We start from the raw sequence: 25,661 nt of genomic DNA, 5'->3' as shown, positions 1-25,661 counted from the left end.
TTCTTAATCGGATTCAGGAGAACGCTGAAGATTGGGAGAACGACAAAGGTAGAGAGTCAGGTATAAATTATGATTATGAATGCATTAAAACTTTTATGGATACTGGTAAATTTCGAAATATGAGTGCTACCTATGGTCTTGACTCTCAAGTTGCTGCAAATCTTTATAAAGCTTTTGCCTCTCATTTTGAATTGCCTAGGAAGAATTTTGATAAGTATCATGAACCTTTTAAAGAGGCTTGTATGAAGGATGAAATTGTTGTTAATGATTGCAATAAACATGCTCAAACTCCTAAGAATGCTATTTCCTATAAGCATGTTAATTTTTGTGGAATGCATAGACCTTGTGGAATTAATCAAATCGAAGATGAATACTGTATCCATCATATTAATGAAAAAACTAGAAAGTGGTCTAGGGCGCTAGATGATCTTGGTAAAAAAGTTTGTGTCCTCTATCCTTTTATTTGTAAACTTTGCCATAGAGTGGGTCATTTTAATTTTCAATACTCCTCCAATGATAATTTGAACCCCATGAGTGCTGCAAATTTGTATTGTGATGATGAAATTACTCCTAATCAGCATGATGAACTTACTTTATTTTTGTGGTGTGAAGAGTTATCAAGAAAAATTTCTTTGTTACATATGAGTGATCTTGATATTGATGATGTCCTGCATGGGTGTTTTTCTTATTGCATTGATAATTGCCATACAAATACTTACATACAAAATATTTTAGAAGATGACACTTTGCCAAAGTATGATAGGACCGCTGTGTGTTTTGAACTTATTAATGAAAAGGAGGAGTCCTCCCAAGTTTCTTCTATTGTTTCTGGAAATAAAACAGGTTATGTGGAGAAGCCTCTCATCAAGCCTCTCCCTCCTAAAGAAGGGAATGACGAGAAGAAGAAGAAGAAGGGAACGAAGAAGAAGAAGAAGAAGAAGAAGAAGAAGAAGAAGGGGAATAAAAAGAAAGAGGTAACAACATATCCCCGCGTGTATGAGATAACGATAGGTAACCGTAAGTATGTTGCTCCTGATGATTATTATGATAATGAATCTGAGTACAATGATCCTCCTATGCCCTTTACCTACATTAGTGATCATGATTTGAAAGAGCACACTACTTTTGATATTGCAAATCTGTGGGAAACTAATTCTGAAAATGATAATGTTAATAATTGCCATAGTATCAGTACTATCCATGCTTCCTCCCATAATGATATAGAAAGCTCTAAGCTTGGGGATGAGGTGTTTGAAAATCCTTTTGCTACTGATCATTATATGTTTGATACATCTCCTTCTAGTAACAATAATGGTATGGTCACAGATGAACCGACTGTGAAAGATAACTATTCTATTTCTTATGATGACACTGTGCCTCCGACCTTTAATGATTATTATAAAGAATGCTGGTTATAACTATCCTTATGAAACTTGTCATAGTTATGATTGGATTGCCAAAAATAATTCCCTTAATATGCAACTTGTTTACGATGTTCAAATTCTTGATAATAATCTTGCTCCAATTACTATTAATGAGAAGAACTCTTCTTATGCCAAAATTAATGATACTTCTATGCATATGAACCATGATAAGAATGTTTTAAGTGATGGGTATATTGTGGATTTCGTCAATGATGCTACTGAAAGTTATTATGAGAGAGGGAAACATGGTTATATGCATCTTAATAATATTAAGTTTCCCCTCTTTATGTTGAGAATCTTGAAGTTACTCGTGTTTTATCCTCTTATGCTTGTCACTTTGTTCTTCATGAATTCATTTGTGTACAAGATTCCTTTTCATAGGAAGCATGTTAGGCTTAAATTTATTTTGAATTTGCCTCTTGATGCTCTCTTTTGCTTCAAATACTATTTCTTGCTAGTACATCATTAAAACTGCTGAGCCCATCTTAATGGCTATAAAGAAAGAACTTCTTGGGAGATAACCCATGTGTTTATTTTGCTACATTAGCTTTTTTTTAATAATTGTGTCTTCGAAGTTGTTACTACTGTAGCAACCTCTCTTATCTTAGTTTTGTTGCATTGTTGTGCCAAGTAAAGTCTTTGATAGAAAGGTTGATACTAGATTTGGATTACTGCGCAGAAACAGATTTCTGTCTGTCACGAATTTGGGCAGAGTTCTCTGTAGGTAACTCAGAAAAATCTGCCAATTTTTGTGTGTGATCCTCAGATATGTACGCAACTTTCATTCAATTTGAGCATTTTCATTTGAGCAAGTCTGGTGCCTCTTTAAAATTCGTCTTTACGGACTGTTCTGTTTTGACAGATTCTGCCTTTTATTTCGCATTGCCTCTTTTGCTATGTGGGATGGATTTCTTTGTTCCATTAACTTCCAGTAGCTTTGGGCAATGTCCAGAAGTGTTAAAAATGATTGTGTCACCTCTGAACATGTGAGTTTTTGATTATGCACTAACCCTCTAATGAGTTGTTTTGAGTTTGGTGTGGAGGAAGTTTTCAAGGGTCAAGAGAGGAGGATGATATACTACGATCAAGAAGAGTGAAAAGTCTAAGCTTGGGGATGCCCCGGTGGTTCATCCCTGCATATTTCAAGAAGACTCAAGCGTCTAAGCTTGGGGATGCCCAAGGCATCCCCTTCTTCATCGACAAAATTATCAGGTTCCTTCTCTTGAAACTATATTTTTATTCGGTCACATCTTATGTACTTTACTTGGAGCGTCTGTTTGTTTTTGTTTCTGTTTTTGTTTGAATAAATGCTTGTGTGGGAGAGAGACACGCTCCGCTGGTTCATATGAACACATGTGTTCTTAGCTTTTAATTTTCATGGCGAAGGTTGAAACTGCTTCGTTAATTGTTATATGGTTAGAAACGGGAAATGCTACATGTAGTAATTGGTATGATGTCTTGAATAACTTGATACTTGGCAATTGTTGTGCTCATGATTAAGCTCTTGCATCATATACTTTGCACCTATTAGTGAAGAAATACATAGAGCTTGTTAAAATTTGGTTTGCATGAGTGGTCTCTCTAGAGTCTAGATATTTTCTGGTAAAGGTGTTTGAACAACAAGGAAGACAATGTATAGTCTTATAATGCTTGCAATATGTTCTTATGTGAGTTTTGCTGTACCAGTTCATGCTTGTGTTTGTTTCAAATAACCTTGCTAGCCTAAGCCTTGTATTGAGAGGGAATACTTCTCGTGCATCCAAATCTTTGAGCCAAACACTATGCCATTTGTGTCCACCATACCTACCTACTACATGGTATTTCTCCGCCATTCCAAAGTAAATTGCTTGAGTGCTACCTTTAAATTTCTATTCTTTATCTTTGCAATATATAGCTCATGGGACAAATAGCCTAAAAACTATTGTGGTATTGAATATGTACTTATGCACTTTATCTCTTATTAAGTTGCTTGTTGTGCGATAACCATGTTTCTGGGGACGTCATCAACACTTTGTTGAATATCATGTGAGTCTTGTCTGAAGTAAGGGAGATTTACCACTAGTTGAATGGTTAGAGCATGCATACTGTTAGAGAAGAACATTGGGCCGCTAACTAAAGCCATGAATCATGGTGGAAGTTTCAGTTTTGGACAAGTATCCTCAATCTCATACGAGAACATTAATTGTTGCTAATTGCTTATGCATTAAAGAGGAGTCCATTATCTGTTGTCTATGTTGTCCCGGTATGGATGTCTAAGTTGAGAATAATCAAAAGCGAGAAATCCAATGCGAGCTTTCTCCTTAGACCTTTGTACAGGCGGCATAGAGGTACCCCTTTGTGACACTTGGTTAAAACATATGTATTGCGATGATAATCCAGGTAATCCGAGCTAATTAGGACAAGGTGCGGGCACTATTAGTATACTATGCATGAGGCTTGCAACTTGTAGGATATAATTTACATAATGCATATGCTTTATTACTACCGTTGACAAAATTGTTTGTTGTTTTCAAAACCAAAGCTCTAGCATAAATATAGCAATCAATGCTTCCCTCTGCGAAGGGCCATTCTTCTACTTTTATGTTGAGTCAGTTTACCCATTTCTCTCTATCTTAGAAACAAACACTTGTGTTAACTGTGCATTGATTCTTACATGCTTGCTTATTGCACTTGTTATATTGCTTTGCATTGACAACTATCCATGAGATATACATGTTACAAGTTGAAAGCAACCGCTGAAACTTAATCTTCCTTTGTGTTGCTTCAATGCCTTCTACTAAGAATTTATTGCTTATGAGTTAACTCTTCTGCAAGTCTTATTGATGCTTGTCTTAAAAGTACTATTCATGAAAAGTCTTTGCTATATGATTCAGTTGTTTACTCATTGTCTTCATCATTGCTTTGAATCACTGCATTTATCTCATATGCTTTACAATAATGTTGATCAAGATTATGTTGGTAGCATGTCACTTAAGAAATTATCATTGTTATCGTTTACCTACTCGAGGGCGAGTAGGAACTAAGCTTGGGGATGCTTGATACGTCTCAAACGTATCTATAATTTCTTATGTTCCATGCTTGTTTTATGACAATACCTACATGTTTTGTGCACACTTTATATCGTTTTGATGCGTTTTCCGGAACTAACCTATTAACGAGATGCCGAAGTGCCAGTTCCTGTTTTCTGCTGTTTTTGGTTTCAGAAATCCTAGTAAGGAAATATTCTCGGAATCGGACGAAATCAATGCCCAGCACCTTATTTTTCCCGGAAGGTTCCAGAGCATCGAAGAAGTACCGGAGAGGAGCCAGGGGGGCCCCACACGCCAGGGCGGCGCGGCCAAGGGGTGGGGCGCGCCCCCCTATTGTGTGGGCCCACCAGGCCCCCTCCGAGGCTGCCCTTCCGCCTACTTAAGGTCTCCGTCGCGAAAACCCTACACGGATTGACGAAACCAGAGAAAACCTTCCAGAGCCGCCGCCATCGCGAAACTCCAATTTGGGGGACAGAAGTCTCTGTTCCGGCACCCTGCCGGGACGGGGAATTACCCCCGGTGTCATCTCCACCGCCGTCTCCACCGCCATCTTCACCGCCATCGCTGTCTCCATGATGAGGAGGGAGTAATTCACCCCCGGGGCTGAGGGCTCCGCTGTAGCTATGTGGTTCATCTCTCTCTTTATGTGATCTAGTTGAATATCATCTATGTGCTACTCTAGTGATGTTATTAAAGTACTCTATTCCTCCTCCACGGTGTAATGGTGGCAGTGTGTGCATCGTGTAGTACTTGGCGTAGGCTATGATTGTAATCTCTTGTAGATTATGAAGTTAACTATTGCTATGATAGTATTGATGTGATCTATTCCTCCTTCATAGTGTGATGGTGACAGTGTGCATGCTATGTTAGTACTTGGTTTAGTTGTGTTGATCTATCATGCACTCTAAGGTTATTTAAACATGAATATCGAATATTGTGGAGCTTGTTAACTCCGGCATTGAGGGTTCGTGTAATCCTACACAATTAGTGGTGTTCATCATCCAACAAAAGAGTGTAGAGTGGTTTTATTATGTGATCAAAGTTGAGAGTGTCCACTAGTGAAAGCAGGATCCTTAGGCCTTGCTTCCAAGCATCGAATCTCCGTTTGTTTACTGTTTTGTTGCATATTTACTCGCTGCCATATTTTATTCAGATTGCTATTACCACTCATATACATTCATACTACTTGTATTTCACTATCTCTTCGCCGAACTAGTGCACCTATACATCTGACAAGTGTATTTGGTGTGTTGGGGACACAAGAGACTTCTTGCTTTGTGATTGCAGGGTTGCTTGAGAGGGATATCTTTGACCTCTTCCTCCCTGAGTTCGATAAACCTTGGGTGATCCACTTAAGGGAAACTTGCTGCTGTTCTACAAACCTCTGCTCTTGGAGGCCCAATACTGTCTACAGGAATAGAAGCGTGCGTAGACATCAATGAGCTCATATCAATCGAATCCCGTTATTACAACTACATATAATAGATCTTGGGTGTTGGTGTAAATGTAAATTTTCGAAACACATGCACACCCCCTTCACATACATTGCGGGTTTCGGAAATTTTGCATCATAAGGGGGGCCATGACCCTGGCTCGCACCCCTAGCCCCACCCCTGGGTTTGTATGCTTATCGTCGCATGCCATTTGGGTTGTGTAATGCACCCGCTACTTTTTAAAGATGTGTGTGACTGCTATTTTCATTGATTTCACAGAGGAAATTATGGAAGTGTCCATCGACGAGTTCTACGCCTATGGAACCTCTTTTCATAATTGCCTCCATAACCTTGATGAAGTGGTGCAGCAATGCGAACACACTAACCTTGTTGTTAGGATAAATGTCATTTCATGGTTAAGGAAGGTATAGTTCTTGGACATCAAGTATCTAGAAGAGGGATAGAAGTTTATAGAGCCAAAATATAAGCAATTGAATGGCTACCGTCGCCTCGCAATGTGAAGGGGATAAGAAGCTTACTTGGCCAAACATGTTTCTATAAGCGATTCATTAAAAAAAAATCTAAAGTCCGAAATCCTTTAACTAAGATTTTTTAAAAAAGGAGTTCGCTTTAATTTTAGTGATGAATGCATGATAGCCTTTAATTATCTTACGCAAGCTCTTGTTGATGCCCCTATATAAAACCACCTAGATATGATAAGCCTTTTGAATTTTTAAGTGAAGCTATCCATAATGTAGTAGGAGTTGTTATATGATAATATGATGGTGATCTTTTTTATATCATTCATTTTGCAAGTAAAAATCAAATGGTGCTCCAAGGAATTACCTATAGTTGTGAAAGAACATTTAGTTGTATTTTTTTGTTTTCTGACAAGTTTATATCTTATATTTCGAAATCAAAAGTTAAACTTCATATGAATCATGAAGGCTTAAAGGAGATAATACCTAGAGAGGATGTTAAGACTATATTGTTCCGTTGGATTTTTGTATTACAAGAGTTTAAGTTGCAGATTGTAGAGAGAAGTCAAGTGTAGGAACATGAATAACAGAAAAATCGAGACCGTTTGAGTATGCATCCCTTGAGGCACGATACGTTCTGAAAGATCCTCACACTATGTTTGGATGTAAAGAATTGGGGTCGGAATCAGAGATCTGGAATTTGGGAACAATTTCCGCTGTTTGGATTGCGTTGTGAATCGTTGCGTGGAAACAGAACCAAATTTCGAGCACCCGCCCGCTCGCGTGCAAACTGGCCTCCCACGATTCAGAGGCCAGACCCTCGGAATCCCATGAAAACGCCCCCTCCGCGCGTACCTCTTCGCTCCCCCACGCTTACCTGTTCGTTCGAGCGAGCTCCTCCCTCCCGATGGCAGAGACCCCGGTGGCGGTGCTCGCAGCTTCGCCTCCCTCCCTGTCTCCCTTTCCCGGCCTCCCCTCCAATGGCGGCCCTCTTCCAGGCCCTACAATCCCCACCCCTCTTCCCCCCGGCCGCCCCCTTCCTGCTCGATCTGAACCCTAAATCGCGGGGAGGCGGCAATGAGAGGGTAAGCAGCGGAGGCGGGAGCGTGAACGACGGCGGCAGCGGTCGGGGCATGCAAGGAACTTGCCTCCATCCATGGATACGTACGGCCTCCATGAATATGTACGAGAACGAGATTGCTCCTAGTTATTTTAATATTTTATTATTTGTGGAAAAAAATATACATTGTAATGTATATATATGCTAAAAAAATGTACATGTACAAAAGTTTACATTGTCTAACCCAAAAAAACATCAAATTCCATGGTTTGTACATCCAAACATGATTTGAAATTGGGTACACCTTTTGATTCCAACAAGAAATTCTAAGCACATCCAAACAACATAATTTGAATTGGAAGCGAATTCATTTTCATCTTGGATTTGGAATTTCTAGTCCAATTCATTTCCATTCTCAATTCTATACATCCAAACACAGTGTCAATGTATTTGATATGCAATACTTCTGAAAGCTTCGGGGAAGGTACGATACCAACTTCGAAGAGGAATAATAATAACAACGGTCACCCACGGAACGCCTCATAAAGTTAGATATTGGTCAAAGGTATGTTTCTCTGTAAATAAGTAAGTTTACCCTCTTGTTTTTGTTGCCCACATTTTTGTTTTCTTTTTTCCTTATGTCTCTACAAGTTGAATAAATATATTTTTGAGGTGTTATGGTCACGGGTATGGCCAGCCAAGACCGTAGTAGAGATCGTTGGGAACCAACATGTGGTTGGATGGTTAGGAGAGCAGTGAAACCTCCATCCCATCAGAGTTTAAACCCTAAATTTGGCACTTTGGTGTCTCATTAAAATGCGGAATATTTTCTAGTGGGAGGCGACGTTCCCATCGACAGCGAGACGCCCATAGTGACTTTGTCAATCTTAAGACCCGCCGGATTAATTTATTGAATTCAGTCTTTCAAAGGTGCTCATAGGGGTAGGGTGTGTGTGAGTGCATTTATAGGGATGAGTGTATATACGTTTGTGTGAGCATCTGCCTCGGTTTGTGTTTTGCAAAAAAATACTAATAACTGTTAGCTTTACTATTGAATTGTTGTCTTGCAAGGTCGTACTAGTGACAGTTAACTTCACTACTTGAATTCTTGTTTTTTAAAGTTATTTGTACTTTCAGACATTATAGTCGACCATGATCATACTAGTAATCGTTAAAGTTACAGATGTCGTGAAAGAATTGTGATGGCTGCGGTACATTCAGACCGTACGGGGACCTATGCCCGTACTAAGTGTCGTTAAAGTTTCTGTTGGATCCATTGTTTTCTTCGAATTTTGAAAAAAGAAACTGACAACCAACGTAATAATATGAGCATCCCCGCGCATACGAGGTAATTGTTCGATTCAGATATTATTTTGGAATTATTGCATCCTGGTAACCGGTACGGTCACTCGTACGGTCATCTATGGTCGTACTAGTGATTACAGGCTCTAACGGGACATTTTCAGTTTATCTCTTTTCAAATTTATCGTGACTCTTTGTTTGGGCGACTACATGCTAATACCTCGTGACGTCTGACGTCCTAACCCATTTATATACCTCTAAGATGTTTCTCTTTTGCTCATAACTCCAAATCTAGGTCTAAGATGTGGTACCTAGCGCTTGGAATTCGAAAGCTCCTCGACCTCATGCCTCCATCAAGTGATGGAGACAAAGCTTCTCCTCAAGTAGAAGACGGTAGCCTCCGTTGGACGGATTCTTCTTCGAAATCATAGGACTATGAATTGCAAGAAGATACCTTTGACGATCTGGATGCACCTTACCACGGCTGGGAAATCCATGAAGGATTTGTCAACAAGGATGCAGCATGTAAGCTATATGGTAAGGGTCGCTTGGATAGTGTCGAGTTCACCAGTTTTGAGAGCTGAACAAGCAAAAGGAAGAGGTCTCCACCAAAGACTGATACAGTAACAAGCATGCTAAAGAACACGACTCGCGCACTCACAAGACCAAGAACCTTACCTTCAAAATCCGCATGTCTGTGAAGCCGCAAGATGAATGGAACAGAGAATTCTTAACCAGCATGCTCGTCCCCGAGAAAACTTCTTGCGACGACAACTCGTGTTTAAATCAACGCTTCAGTAAGCTTGAAAAGTACCACAAGGAAGAACTAATCCATAGAGAAAAGTTGTGCGCTATCGTCTTAGAAAGCTTGTGAACAAGAAGGAACTTAACACTATGTGTGAGGGTTTCACTTGTACTATGAACAAGCTTCGTTTTTTTCCGATATGTGAGCATAGCTCCAGCCACTGCATCAATAGATGCACACGGCTATTTATTTATTAAAAGTAACGAGTACAATAATATTTAAGTTTACACTCATGGATCAGACAAGGTCCATACATGAATCAACCAGACTAGACACATAAACAGGCTATCCATTGTCTATCCTATTAATGTGCCGCCACCCAATAGCCTGAAAATAGAAGTCTCGTGCAACCATCAGCAGCCGGTTGCATCCAGTAACCATATCCTCCCGCTGATCCCCCGGGAGGAGAAACGTCCATAGCTGTATAAAGTGCGTAGTCCGACGAATAACATGCAAAAAGCTAGTTCCCTTCTGTTTGTTAAAAATAATATCATTTCGGCATCTCCAAATAGACCAACAAAGAGCGGAGACTCCAATACGAATTATGTCTTTATGTTCCTTCCGCACCCTATTAAACCAGTTGCCAAACATATCAATTAATAATATTAGACGGGGACGGTGTGTTGTATGCAAAATAGACCATGCACCATACTATTTTAGCAAAAGGACATGCAAGAAACAAATCCTGAATGATTTCGCTAGAGTCACAAAAACAACACTTTTAACAAGTAAATGAACAAGCTTCGTGAAGACATGCGTATGAGCAACACGCGCATCGCCTACTTGGAAGAATCCAACAAGATGTTGTGGAACACCCTGAGGATGCCACGCTTGCATGTCCATGTTCTACCTCGTGGTGCCAAATAATCGCAAGGAGCTATTTGATCCTACCTAGCTTGATTTCAAACTTGAGGGATTTATAATTATCAATGTTGTAAGGCTGCAACTGCAACACCAGAAAACAAAACAAAAGTATTGGCTACTATTGTATATTTCCCGATCTAGCTGATCCATCTTTATCAGAGCCGAAAGGGAGCTGCTCAAAGGTCGGACAATAGCAAGTGGGATTCCTCGTGCACCCCCATGCTACAGAATCAAAAAAGAAGATAGTTTCTTTCCCTCAGTTTAGAGTTTTACAAAAAGGACCTCTAGATGCATGTCTGCACAATGAAATGATTGTGGCCTTACGAATCCCGAAGCACGGAAAAGCTTCAAATAAAAAAGCGAGGACAGGAATAAAGGTTACTGAATGTTGCCGAGCAAGTTGTTGATGCTCGGTGCTCCTGCCTCCTGCTTTTGTCATTTCGTTTTCTTAATCGCTCGCAAGTTTGATCTTCAGAGGTGTTCATCTCCGCAGCATATCTTTCTCGATCAAGAATATTCCATCGGAAGATTAATCCGTTGAAAATAATTTAACGGTATTAATTTTGTAGGCAAAAAATCAAGGGGTCTAGGAGTACTTCTGGGGGAGACTTGTATAGGAACACTCTACTAGGTGAGATTGTAAGATCAACTCATAATTATCATATTAAATTGTGATAAAGTCTGAAACTTGTATACAAGAAACATACACGGCTACATCTACAATTCCAAAAAATAAATCAGCTCAAAAAATTCACACCCTTAATTTTATCTTTACTTGAATAGTGTCAGCTTTAGGTGAATAAGTATATCACACTATTCACACCTCTAATTTTATCATTTTGGCTCTCTAAGTGTAGGTTATATTTGAAGCTGTAATTTTAGGGTTTGCATCGATAAAACATTTTTAGAATATCTAAACAGAGTTTATCATTTTAAAATTATCTCATATATTATCTCTAAAATTCTATCCTACCCAAGTTATCCCCAATTAAATCTGGAAGTTCAAAACAAGTAACTGTTACTAAAAAAATCGCCACAAGTTTTACAATAAACTGGACATCCCCTGGGTCAGTTTTGTCTGTGATACATACTACAATAATGGAGAATACCTGACACCCACATAAAAGGAATCCGTTTGGTCGAATGCACATGTGAAGTTGTTGGCTAATTTGGAATCAATGGCAAGATGTAAAATTACTCGATCTTCTTATGGTATGACTTATGTCATGCCAAATGTTTGAATCAGATTTCCCCAAATCCTTCCGTCCCCAAGAACACAAATAAAATACTGTAGTGTAGTTTAAAGAGCTACACAACAGGTGTATTTTGAAGATTTATTTCATCTTCCTCTATCTCATATGGCACATCAAGAATTTATTCAAATGGAGACTATCTGTGATTCAACATTAGCTACCATTCAAAATGGGCAATCTGATGTGTGGAGTTACATCTATGGACTAAAAAAATTTCTTCAAGAAAGGCATAGAAAGTAATGATTTGGTTTTCCCAGTACCACCTCATTTCTCCTGAATTTGGAATAGCTCATGTCAGTCAAAGTACAAAGCGTTCATCTGGCTTCTTCATGACAAAATCAATACGAAAAACCTTCTAGCAAGAAAATTTTCGACCTACAAACATACATTTGTGCAATTCTTTAATGTACCCAAGAGGAAATTTTGATACACCTTTTCTGGACATGCCCATTTGCTGCTCATTGTTGGGACTTAATTTGCCCCCAAAGATATATAAATCTTTCAGTGCTTGAAGGATCTCATGGTATTGAGGAGAAACTCAAACTCCATTTCTCCAGGAAAATCATATTATCTTCCTCGGGCATTTGGCCCATTCGAAATAACAAGATCTTTCAAGACAAAAGGCCACGCCATTCATCAATTGGAAGGAAAATTATCTAGCATCTATTGGTGTACATGATAAAGATTAAGCATGCTCATCAGTTCAAAGCAGTTGCGGAGCCAGGATCTGACAACGCCCCAGGCCATCTTCTTGGTACAGTGTGCTACAGTACGCTACAGTGTAATTTTTGCTATAGTTAAGCCTGTGTTTTTTGCTCACGCCCCAGGCCAACGCCCGTGCAGCCTAGGGTCTGTCTCCGCCACTGGTTCAAAGCATCTAGATGCAGCCGTCTGGAGACGGTTGCTCGGGATATCTACAACAAGGGTGGCTGGCAGCCTATTAAGAGATTGCAACTTGCATAATTATATTTCCTTTTTATTTTCCGTTGGTTAAGTTTTACGTACACCTTATGTGTCTCTTGAGTTGTATAACTTCTGAATATTAAACAATGCAATAAAACAGCTGTGTGCATCTATTGATGCAGAGGCTGGGGCGATGCTCCCATTTCTAAAAAAAAAAGCTCATCAGTTCAAAGCATGGCTACAAACTCAAACATCATCCCTTTGTAGCTGTTTTTTTAGATCTTTTGTTTGTCTATATACTTATAACCTTGTAAATATTTACTAATACTAGTTAAAAATTGCACCAGAATTTTCCCCACTATATTTCTCCTAAAAAAGTATCGTTTTGAAGACTACAACATAGCCTAGCGTACTAGGTTGGGAGTGGATGTACAGACGCAACAACCGGGTTTATGAATAAAAAAATTGGTTCATATTTATCGTCGAGTAACAACATTTGGTGTATAACCAAGATTAAAATCCTGTCACCCATATATTTATCCTTGACCACCATGCTTGGTACGAAACCAGGGACACAATTATGGTTGCTGGGATCAGATATGGTGGTATGGGTAAGGATCTTACTCGTAAAGTGAACATCAAAGTTGAGCAAATTTTTTTTCCATAATGGATGCTTTATTACTTTGAAAAGCAATTACACCCAGCCTCTGCATAACCAGATGCACACAGCCGTTTATATGTGTCGAGTCAAAGGTCTGAAAATAAAAACTAGGTGAATTACATATCGAAGCGATGAATCATAGGACGTCTAAGGTGTGGGTAGAGCTTCAATCCGTAGACTATGCTGCCATCCATGTAGGGAAAAAGTATCCCTCGCCGTAGCCTCCAACCGTGTACAGACCTTCGTAATCAGGTCTCGGTTCTCCACTCGCTGAAGAGGTAACCACAAACGGAGAATACATGTATATCTGTAGACAACCTGCAAAGTAGAGAAATTTTTATCGTTAAAAATCTTGTCATTTCTACTTAGCCAAAACGTCCAGATAACTGCAAGCGTCCCCACCCTAAGAAGCAACTTAAACCTTGGATCGATACCATGAAGCCAATTGCCAAAGACATTGGCCACACTAGTCGGAGGATACAGGCTAGACGCTACTTGGATGATTGACCATATAGATTTCGCAAAACGGCACTGGAAGAAGAGGTGTTTAATAATTTCGTCATGTTGACAGAAAACACACCTAGTACTTCCATGCCAGTTTCGCTTAACAAGATTGTCCTTGGTGAGGATAACCTCCCGACGAAGATACCATCCAAATATTTTTATTTTTAGTGGTATTATTATCAACTGGTATGTCAGAATGAACGATCGCATTGTACAATGATTTTACCGAGAAAGTGCCACCTACGTGAAGATTCCATCTAAATTCATCCGGTTCAGCCGATAGTTGTATAACTCCTAGCCGGTGAATTAGGGAATTCCATGCCAATAGCCTTTGCCCAAGCAAGACCCGTCTGAACGTCACATTCGGGGGGTGAGGTAGCCATTACAGTGGCAATGGTATCACCTTTGTGACGAACAATACTATACAAGGCAGGGTACTGTTCACATAAGGGTGCATTGTCTAACCAAATGTCTTTCCAGAACCGTATCTGTGCTCCATTCTTGATCGAGAAAGTACCATGGCGAAAAAAGATATTTTTTGTCGCCATAAGACCAGCCCAGAAGTGCGAATCCCCAGGTTTCCAAACCACTTGGGATAGCATCTTCGATCCGATATACTTTCTCCTAAGAATAGTTTACCATATCCCATTTTCGGTAAGAAGCTTGAACAACCATTTACCTAGCAGGGCTGAATTCTTGACTTCCAAGTCATGAACTCCAAGCCCTCCTTGATCTATGGAACTACAAACTATACTCCATTTAACTAGTCGATATTTCTTTTTTCTCGATGTCCCCTTGCTAAAAGAATCTAGATCGATAATAATCGAGTTTATACGGGATTCCTTTTGGTATGAGGAAGAAGGATAGCATATACAATACCATATTAGTGAGTACCGAATTAATGAGTACCAATCTTCCTCCCAGGGACAACAATTTTCCTTTCCAGCTGCTAAGACATTTTTGTAATCTTTCCTCCACTATTTTCCATTCAGCGATTGTGTGTCTCCTATAATGAATAGGGATCCCCAAATAGCGAATAGGAAATTGGCCTTGCCCGCAACCAAACAGCTCTGCATATAGAGCCGTATCATTTTGGGCATCGCCGAAACAGAACAATTCACTTTTATGGAAATTGATTTTTAATCCCGATAACTGCTCGAAAGCCGCCAAAATTAATTTTAGGTTGCGAGCTTTTTCAAGATCATGATCCATAAACAGAATTGTATCATCAACATATTAAAGAATTGATAAACAACCATCAACTAGATGTGGTATCACACCTTCAATCTGACTATCAGACTTGGCACGCTCTATCAGGATAGCCAGCATATCCGCTACAATGTTAAACAAAATTGGTGATAACGGATCCCCTTGGCGTAACCCTTTTCGTGTTTGGAAGTAGTGTCCGGTATCATCATTAACACGGAGTGCCACACTTCATCCATACACAAAATCATTGATCAGAGCACGCCACTCTGGAGAACCTTTCATCCTGAGAGTCTGCTGTAGGAAAGACCACTTGACCTTATCATACGCCTTTTCAAAATCTAATTTTAAAATAACCCCATGTAATTTCTTAGTATGCATCTCATGTACCGTCTCATGCAGAACCGCCACTCCATCCAGGATATTCCTTCCTTGCATGAAAGCGGTCTGTGAAGGCTGAACAACATGATCCGCAACCGTATTAAGTCTAATGGTGGCCACTTTCGTGAAAATCTTGAAACTTACGTTTAAAAGGAAAATAGTTCTATATTGTTGAATCCTTTCTGCCTCATTAACTTTCGGTAACAAAATTACTTCACCAAAATTTAGACGGAATAATTCTAGTTGTCCTATGCTGCAGGGCACTGAACAAATCTAGAAGGTCCGATTTAATAGTATCCCAGAAAGTTTGATAAAACTCCGCTGGAAAACCATCTGGACCCGGTGATTTGCTGCATTCCATTTAGAAATTGCCTTCTGAACCTCTTCCTCAGAATAAGGTGCGGTCAATAGGCCATTTTCTTCCATAGATACTTGGGGTATGTCATCCGTTAAGTCCTCATTTAAAGAAAAAGAACTTTCCTCCGGAGGACCAAACATACCTTTATAATAATTCGTAATGTAGGATTTTAAGTTGCTCATGGCCTTCAATCAGCCCTTCATCTTGTATCAGAGAATGAATACGTCTTTTCCGATGCCTTCCATTGGCCAAGCCACGAAAATATCGCGTATTCGAGTCTCCTTCAAAAATGAATTGGGCCTTGGAACGCTGATACCATTTAAGCTCCTCTTCTCGAAGAAGACTCGTTATCTGCGCATTTGACTGATTCTTGATTTCAATCTCTTGCAGAGACAACGGTCTTACCTCCGCTAAAGCCTCTAGGTCATCAATCATAGATGATGATAAGTGAGCCTTCTCTTTTTGAAGAATACCAGCCATATGGGCAGCCCAACCAGAGAGATGTTTGCGCATTGCCCGCATCTTATTATTCCATCTCAAAATTGGAGTGCTACCCCCGACCGGTCTCTCCCAAACCGTCTTAACCATCTCATGGAACCCCTCTCGATGTAGCCAGCCAAGTTCAAACTTGAACGGCCGTTTACAAACAGGTCGGGGGTTCCCAGTAGTTAGGAGGATAGGAGCATGGTCAGACAATTTTTCAATACGTTCTAGTGCACGGACGGATACCATAGGATATTTATCTTCCCAATCGGTATCCATCAACACGCGATCTAGTTTCTCGTATGTGGGTTCAGGCAAGCTGTTGGCCTAAGTAAATTGTCGACCAGACATAAACACCTCTCTCAAGTCTAAGCTATCGATGACAGCATTAAACAAGAAAGGCCAATGTCCTTCGAAATGGCCTTTGCTTTTCTCGTGAGGGAATCTAAGCAAATTAAAATCTCCTCCGATCAAGATCATATGAGGATTATCTTTTGCAAGATTTACCAACTCTCTTAAAAAGTCAGCCTTAAAATCATCTTGAGCGGCACCATACACAGCAATCAGACTCCAAATGAAACCATCTGCTTTGTTCTTAATGTCGAGTTTAATGTGATACTCTCCATATATTAGAATTAGCTAAGACAGTCATGGTATCTATACAGATGCCTAGTAAAATGCCCCCAGATCTACCACGAGGCGGGCGAGAAAACCACTGAAAGTTAATCCCGCCTGATAATCGGTCAAGAAAACTCTGTGAGAAATTCCGCCTACCCGTCTCCGATATAGCAATAAAATCTAAATCATAATCTCTACAGCAAGCGGCAATATGAGAATGCTTAGCCAAGTCACCAAGACCTCTGCTATTCCGAAACATGCCATTCATCGTGAAACTATTTTAGATTTAGTACCCTTTCCATACCTACGAGATTTCTTTCTAGCCGAAGATCGAGAACCACGGGCAGATGCCTTTAGATCATACAATGAACTAAGCTCTGAGTGTTCTAAATCAACTTCTGTAATATTTCCCACTATAGCCGAGAGAAGCTGATCATCTAGGATATCATCATCTTCATCATCGTCTATTATGGTAGTTTCAAGCCCAGTGGAGACATTCGGAACAACCGTTAAACGGTCAAGTTTCGTCTGTCTCAACACATTATCCGAAACCGAAATCTCATCAGACCGACTACCCATCGAAACACCTAGACTACTCAAATTTGAAGAAATACGAGAATCTGAAAAAGAAGTAAATGACTTGACCGGTTGTTTAGTACCTGCCGTATCGAGGTTCTTCTCCGCCTTACGCCTCATGGCTCTCTACATCACATCCTCATCTGTAGCCCCCGCCCCATCCTCAGCAAGCGCATACCTCCCACTCCTCCTCACCGTTGGCTGAACAACAGGTGGAGGGCTAGTGGGATGAGGCTGCTGCAAGGTAGAGACAGGTGATGAAGAACTCGAGTGCGGTGAAGACCCCGTCGAGGCGGGGGAAGAAGCCGCTGATGCAGGGGTAGATGGCGGTGTATCCCCCTGCACCATATGAGGCCGCGGCGAAGTCCCTCCCAAGGGCGAAGAGGTGGGCGTCGTCGGGCCACCGGCACCTCCAGCCACCCCATGGAAGGCGCGCGGACTCCCTGGCTCCGCCTGTCCCTCTGCCCGTGGAAGCTGGACCGTCGGGGCTAGCTGCCCCTCGTCCACCTCCGCAGGGCGCTGGAGCTGCAGCTCCTCCACCGCCGTGGTCACCATCAGCTGGGGCTGCACCGGCCCCTGTACCGACGTGAGCAGCGGCGGAGGTGGTGTCGACGCAGCCGGCTGCACCCCCTGCGGTGAGGAAGACGTGGGGGGGTGGCTGCGTCATCGGCAGCGACGTGTCCGGGCCATGCACCGACTCCGTCTGTGTCGATGTAGAAGACGGAATCAGTGCCCCCTGCTGCGTGTTCGGTGACGTGGACCGTGAAGAAGGCGAGGAAGCTGGTCGAGTACGTCCTTGCATGAAGGTTCGAACTCGAGATGGAGAAGTAGCCCGAGAAGACGCCGGGGGAGAAGCGACTAGGTGAGGCGACTCCGACCTAGCTCTCGCCACAATCTCCCTCCTTCTGTCCGTCATCGGTGAGTGGTTGAACGGGGTCAAATCCACCTGAGCAACCGGCACCGTTGTGACACCAGAAGTGTGCGTAGGAGGGTGTCCATCAACATCCATATTAGCTGCCTCCGGCGCAGCGTCCGCTGTACTATCATCAAACCTCTCCTCCCCAAAGCCGTGGGAGCCATCATCATCACCTCCGTCCTTCCAGAAAAAAGGACGGAACCGAGGGTCAGTCTTATACCCAACCGCCTCTCGCCGAAAACGAAATCTGTAGCCATTGAGATCTAACAAAGTAACCACGTCCAAGTAACCTTTATCTCTCTCCAGAGCTGCAGGGTCACGCATAGCCACAAGAACACGAACAATTCCCTGGCTCCGAAGGGAATACAAATCTACATCAAGAGTGGAACCAATAAGAGATCCCACAGCCCAGAGACCTAAAAAGTGTCGCACAGAGTCAGGTACGTTGTCGACATGCACCCCAACCGGCTCCATAACAAACTCCGGAATAACATCCTGATGCGCCCAAGAAGAAACTAGAGCCTGCATTAATTTTGGGCACACTCATCTGCATACCGTCGATCCTCGAAAAATCCTCAGCTGTAGGAATCCCAATAAGAAAAGCATTAACAGTACCACCTCCCACTTCCATGTGGGATTTCCAGGACACATGCGGGCCATAAGACTCTGAATATCCGCCGCTGTGACAGACCCCTCCCCTGACACCTGCACCAAAGCTGTAGGTGCTCCAAAAGATAACAACGGAGGCTTATAAACTGAGTCCGGGAGCTGAAGATCAAGCGTGGCATCATTACCGCAACCGACAAAAAAACTCGTGGACCTCGACAACTTCAGAATTGGACACCGGATGGTCGGGTGTGCCCCAGAATCACAACCAAATAATAATGAATAACCTTACAATCCTTGGTTGTATGGGTATTCACGGCGCATTTCCAACAGCGTCCCACCTTTTTTTGCTTCACCACAGGTGCATCAGGAACGGGGACAACCGCAGCCGCCTGCACAGGTATTGGAATAGGCTCAAAGTTGAGCAACTACGTTGGAAGAAGGTGAAAGCAAACTACAATGTAAATGATAAGGATTTCCAAAGCTTTGGGTGACTTGTGGCAAAATTAAAAGTGAAAGGAAAGTGCAAAGGGTGTTGTAAGGATTTCCAAAGCTGAGATGGCTCGTGGCAATGGTGGTCTTCAGAGTGTCGGATGAATGGCGGCAACTGTTACTATGTAGATGGATTTTTATGTGTTTGTTTGAGTTTCTATCGTTTTCTATGGGCTAATTATTTTCTGTATCGGAATTTTGCCAGGTTCTCTTTAATTAACTGGACAAGTCTCCTTCTTTAGAATTTAATAGATCATCCTCTTTTTATAGGGCAAGTAGGAGCACAATGTCCTTACAAGTTTTTCTTCAAACTATAGTTGGATTACTGCAAGAGCAAATCAGGTCTAGTTGGATTATGAATTTCTCTATCCGCTTGAAAGTCTAGATCTTTTTGTATCGTTTGATTTTAAATGTCATATGGTATTTTTAAGAAATACTACATAATCATAAGAAAGTGCTTATAAAACAAATCGAATGATTTCATGTTCATATAACATAACCCTTCACCTTCGTCTTGTTGGATTACAATAACCGTTGGACAAATCCTCCTACATTTTGCAAGAGATGGAAGATTATGTTTCTCTTAATTCCGATTTTTAATTGAAGTTGACGTGTCTTAGTTGAGCGTTAAACAAGAGGGTATAAGGGCAAAAGAGAATCAACATCGCCTTGACTCTCGCCAGAAGATCAGTATGATTTAGCTGATTAAATTTTCCAGTGTCTCTAGCTACATTACTTGTTGTTGTGGTAGCTCTAGTGCTACTGGTAGTGGCGGCAATGCCCACTGGTCGCCGTCGATGTAGGAGACGTCCATGAAGGGCGCCGCCTGCCGCTGGTCCAGTTGCCGCGCGTACGCCACCCTCTCGTCAATACTCGCCCCGGGCCCCGTGCTGTCGTACTCCCCGAAGAACACCGTCCGGCGCCTCGCCGGATCGTTCCAGTCGTTCCACCCCTCCGGCGCCACGACTCCGGCGGCGAGGTTCGTCCTCGCAAACACCACTGTGGCGTAGGGCCCCCAGGCTCGCCCCAGCCACACCTTCCCCGTCCCCACCACGCTGCACCCCACGAATGCGAATCCCGTCCTCTCCGTCGCCGACCCGCGCCCCTGCGCCGTGATGCTCCCCGTCACGCCGTTGTTGTTGCTGTTGGCGACGGAGCTGATGGTGCAGCCGAGGTAGAGCGACCTGCCGTTGCCGAAGATGAAGTCGATGGAGCCCTCGACGTAGCATCCGTGGAAGAGGTGCCGCCCCTGCTCGTCCAGCAGCGTGTCCTGCGCGCCGTAGAAGCCGCACCAGTGGAACGCCGCCTGGTCGCCGGCAAGCCGCAGAGCCACGGCCTGCCCGCCGCTGGCGCCCGGGTCCGCCGGAGGGGCCGTGTTCTGGAAGCTGATGTTGTAGGCGACGAAGCCGGCGGCGAGGACGGTGAAGGTGGCGCTGCAGGGGGTGCAGTTGCTGGAGCCGGCCGCGGTGTCGTTCCACACCACGGTGCTGTTGAGGTTGCCGCGCCCGTGCACCGTCAGGCCCGTCTTGTTGGCCCACACCACCACCTTCTCCCTGAAGATGCCGGCGCCCACGGCCACCAGCGTCCTGCCGCCAGCCGCGCCGTGGTCAGGCACCGCGTCCACCGCCTTCTGCACGCTGCTGAAGTTACCGCAGCCGAGGTGGTCGACGGTGAGGACGAGGGTGGCGTTGTGCTGGGACGCGATGCCGGCTGCCCATTTGGCTTCCTCGTCGCACTGCCTCCGACGACGCCGGCCGCCCACCACCGGAGGATCGGAGGGAGAAGCAGGAAGGTATGTGGTGGAGGCGAGCAAGATGGCGAGGAGAGCAGAGGAGATGGCCGTTGCCCATAAGCTGCTGCAGATCACCCCTCCACACCTGCTTCTTCTGCTTGCACGCCTCCTCATCCTGAGCTAGGCGCTACGGCATGGAACGCATGCTCGCAATTTAACTTAGCTTTGCCTCTCCCTTGCGGCATTACGGTACCCGGCCACTATCTATTCTACTAGTAGGAGTAGTAGTGATTCACAAGGAAACAACTGATAAATTAATCAGATCATAACTTATCTAATCTATTTTCGCTATGCAGGCATTATATTGTTGTTGATTATGGTTGCTTAACTTTGCTTCGTTGATCAAGTCATGATGAGATGAGCCGTAATGTGGCGACCAAGGGATCCCGGCCATCCAATCCAATTTTGAGCGAGTGCTCTATTGCCATCATCGATACTACTGTAATAATTTTCCCTATCAGGTATTCTGAAGCGAGGGGGGCGTCTCATCTAAGCAGATGGCAAATAAGTGTTTCCAACCAGACTGAAGACCTTTTCTGTCGCTGTCTCTTAAGTGCATAATTGGAAATGGAAACAAGATATCCTTATGGAGGATGGCTGGATTGGTTGCTGTGCGGCTAGAGACATCGCTCCTGATCTCTCACAATTTCTGGACAAGAAAGCTCGCTCAATGCCTCGATTGCCGATGCCTCCACAACACCAGATGGATTATGGATATTAAGGGCCAGCTTTCTACCCCTGCTCTAGCCCAATTCTATATTTCATGGGATCCGCAGGTCAATCAAATCTCTCTAAACCCCCAAAGTACCGTGAATGGCCACGGAGCACTTCATCCTAGGGCAAACGGACTGTGGTCTTCACTGTCAGATATGGTCCTTCTAAGAGAGGGCTACAACATCAGCACCACTGCCCCTTGTGCCTGCAGGAGCCTGAAGCAATATCACATCTGCTCATACTCCAAGTAGGTGCGGTATGGAACGCTGAGGACGGATAACCACCAATATCTTACACCGACAGCTCCACCGTAATATATGAATGGTGGTCTATGGCTAGCTCTTCGCTCCAAACAAGCAAACGTAAGGACTTCAACACTACAACCCACATCACGATTAGCCAAAACAGTAGAGTTTTTTTTTTGCGGGGAAAAACAGTAGAGTTTTTGAACGGGAGGCAAATCAGTTCAGGCAATGATCAAGATCTTCGAAGAAAGGCACCGGATTAAGCTGGGGCAAAGCGGCGGGTCAGAGTGAGGAGTCAAGTAGATGTTTTCATCGCAAAAAATAAAAAAATTACCCGCAAAAAAAAGTAGCTGTTTTCATCGCGCTTTGGCTTTGGTCTCTTGAAACGGCTTTCGCCCCATTTTTTTTTATTAAAATAAAGCCCGAACGGCCGAACAAATAAAGGGTGATGAGAAAAGCCTTGTACAAAGGAGGTTGAAAGAAAAAAACATTTGAGAAGATAGTGAAGCCATCAACTCAAAGGGGAGCAAGAAAACCAAAAAAAAGCCACATTTAACACTAGGCAACCTAGGTAAAGACGAAGCCGCGCCTCATGAAGAAACGATCGAACACCGCTGCACCGAATACACCAAACTATCGCTAGAGAGGGCAGGCGCCGATCCTGTCAAGCCGACAACAAAGATAGAACAAAGACAAGGTGACCTATGTAAGAGTTAGGAATCCATTAGGGCCACCCCAAGAAAATGCCGAGGAAATATCATGTTCGTATCAACGCATGCCTGAAGGTACCGGCATGCTGCTACCAACGGTGTCTAAGCTCCAAGACGACTCCCCAAGAGGACGATGTCGTGACACGCCACCGTCGAGTCTAAAGCCGGACTAGGGTTTTCAACCAAAGCCTAGACACAAAGAGGTCCTAAAAAACGACACCCCTGGGAGGGATACGACACCAACGGGTGTCATGTCGTCAGCACCGTAGCATGGAGCTTTTGCTTGGAACCTCACTCGTGCCACCTGCATTACTAGGCCAATGACCCAACCCCGAGGGATGGCCATTGCCATCAACGTGAGACGGTCAAGACGAGGGTGAAAAAAATTATATATGGCCTAGATGTAATAATAATTATTATTATTTAACTCCAAGTTTATGATTAATGCTTATGTTTTTATGCTATAACTGCTATGTGTCTTGAATACAAGATTCAAACAAAAACTCATACGCACATGTAAAGAAATTTTAAAAAAAACAAGTTTTTGCTAGCCCCGCCTCTAGGACTAGCTCATGTATTGAATGATGTGAGTACATTGTTAGAAAAACCACGGTACTAAACTGACCACTTATGTATTCATATAAGACATTTGCCACTGGATATTCGTATTAGTATTATATTTATGTGTTGATCATATGAAAAACTCTTTTTAGACCATGAGAGTATCAAGTACATACACACTGGAAGTTGATTAGAACTAATATAATGTCCCCCTATGCAAGGGTGATTATAAAGGTGATCTTCAGGCATATTAGAAAGTGTGTGTGTGTGCGCGCGCGTGCGTGCATGTGTGTGTGACGAGGTTAGTTCAAGACTCGAATAGTGATCAAGAGTTGAATCACGAGGATACCAAACTCTCACCTCGAGCTTCCATTATAGTGTGAAGCAATACGAAACGACATATAGAGTAATAAAAGGTTCGCTCGAATTCATTCATGTACGTATGAGAGCCATCATGCACGTCCAAGGTCCCGCTATTGGCTAATGGTCCGGAAGAGTTTCCAACCGAACCTGTTGGGTCACGTCTCGTTGATCTTTATTGTAGTGGTTGATTGTGGGAGTGCCACCGCAATTATTCCGGAGATATTGAAAATTGCAATAGAGAGTACGGAAGTGTTCTAGAGTCTGAAACTGTTTCAAAATTACTTTGGGAATTTATCAAAATTGTTTTGATGAATTTTATTAAGGAGAAGAGGGCCTCCAGGAATTTGTTGAAAGCGCCAGAGGGGGCCCTAGGGTGGGTGGCTGGCATGGACCACAAGAGGCTGGCCGCATGGGCAATGGAGGGACAATATGGTCTGGCCGAACAGAGCCACTTGCCCCCCAAGGGACAACTAGGGTTTAGGGCAATGGTGGCCCAGCAGACCGCCACCTACTCCTGCCATTTATGGGGGGCGGCCTACCTAGGCTTTGTGAGGGGGAGGGAGGGGCAAGGTTGCCGCCTCTGCCAAGCCCTACCCTTCCTCCCATATAAAGAAAGGTTGTCGAACCCGCGAGAAGCTGAAGGTATTGGTTAGTAAGTTCGACAAGTGAAGCAATAAAAGAGTGCAATGGTTTTGGTGTCTTGGGTGTATAGTTTGCAATAAAATAAAATGCAAGAAGTAAATAGCAATAAGTAAATGCTCTCAACGAGAGAAAGCCCAATCCTCTATGCAGCAAGAGGACAAGCTCAAGTGTGTGTACTTATATGTGACAAGCGTACCCAAGGGCGGCATGGATTTACTTAGCATTTAGATTTCTGGACAACATGGTGAATGTCTTGTCAAGTTTCATTCCCTTAGGGGCGGAGTCTAAATTAGGTGCGGCCATAGATATGAGCAAATACACCCCGGATGATGGGTCCTAGAGCCATTTTCATAAGCAAGTATAGGAATCATTAAGACATAAATATCCCACCATAACATAAACCACTCTAATGCAACTCAAAGTATTGAAAAACGGTTTCTGTCATTCCGTCCCTTCCAACCCTCATCATTACATCAAAGTGTGTCCCTATGAGCCCATATAGGTGAATTTATATATATGCAGTCGACGTTCGCATAAAACCATCATAGAACCACATAAAAGATAAAAAAATTGACCAACTACTCATTGCATATTGTATGGAAATCATAGACAATACATCATATGTCCTCAGGAACATGGGGATCTACTCACAAGTGACAAACATGGTATGGATTAGATGCATATGGATTACAACAAAATCTGAAAATATAATCTCTCCACCAAATAAATACAAGTTGCAAATCACAATCATGCAAATAGCACTTAAACGATATCCGGGGGTTCAGTCAATCACAAACTATGAGGGGGATGAAGTGTTCTCGGAGATGGTGATGGTGATGATGATGGTGCTGATGGAGATGTTGATAGAGAACCCCCCCTATGCAAGGGAGGAGTGGTGATGATGGCGTCGATTTCCCCCTCACTGGAGGTGTCAAGGTATCAACTTGTCAATGCCTATGGATTGTAGGCTAGGGTTTAGTTAGAAGTAGAGGGTAAGTAGATCTCGAAGGTTTCAGCCGAAAAGTACTCGACGATTATGAAAACTAGAGTTTGCAGACAATGATTCGATTGATTCTTCGTCCCTCGACTCCCCCTTTATATAGGAGGTGGAGCCGAGGGATTCGTGCTATACAAGTTTATAGAGTCCGGGACGGTTTCTAACTCATCCCGCCAGATTACAAATAACACTTCCTATTACAACTCATCTTTTCCTTAAATACATCTTGGGCTCTCGAATCTTCTTATTCTTCGGGTAGTGGGCCTTCAGTAAACTCCGGGTAT

General features: G+C 42.9%; 1 protein-coding gene across 1 annotated transcript; it reads right to left on the bottom strand.

Annotated features, from left to right (window-relative positions):
- Positions 1-19,881: 19,881 nt before the first annotated feature.
- On the bottom strand, positions 19,882-21,259 carry LOC127294491 (probable pectinesterase 15). Its single transcript, XM_051324320.2, has one exon. The coding sequence runs from the start codon at positions 21,257-21,259 to the stop codon at positions 20,081-20,083; it is 1,179 nt and encodes a 392-aa protein (XP_051180280.1). The 3' UTR covers positions 19,882-20,080.
- Between the last annotated feature and the right edge of the window lie 4,402 nt (positions 21,260-25,661).

Source organism: Lolium perenne, chromosome 4, assembly GCF_019359855.2.
Source record: "Lolium perenne isolate Kyuss_39 chromosome 4, Kyuss_2.0, whole genome shotgun sequence".
In the NCBI taxonomy this organism is placed as follows: Eukaryota; Viridiplantae; Streptophyta; class Magnoliopsida; order Poales; family Poaceae; genus Lolium; species Lolium perenne.
The sequence above is the reverse complement of the archived record's forward strand: the minus strand, read 5'-3'. Positions and strand labels throughout refer to the sequence as shown.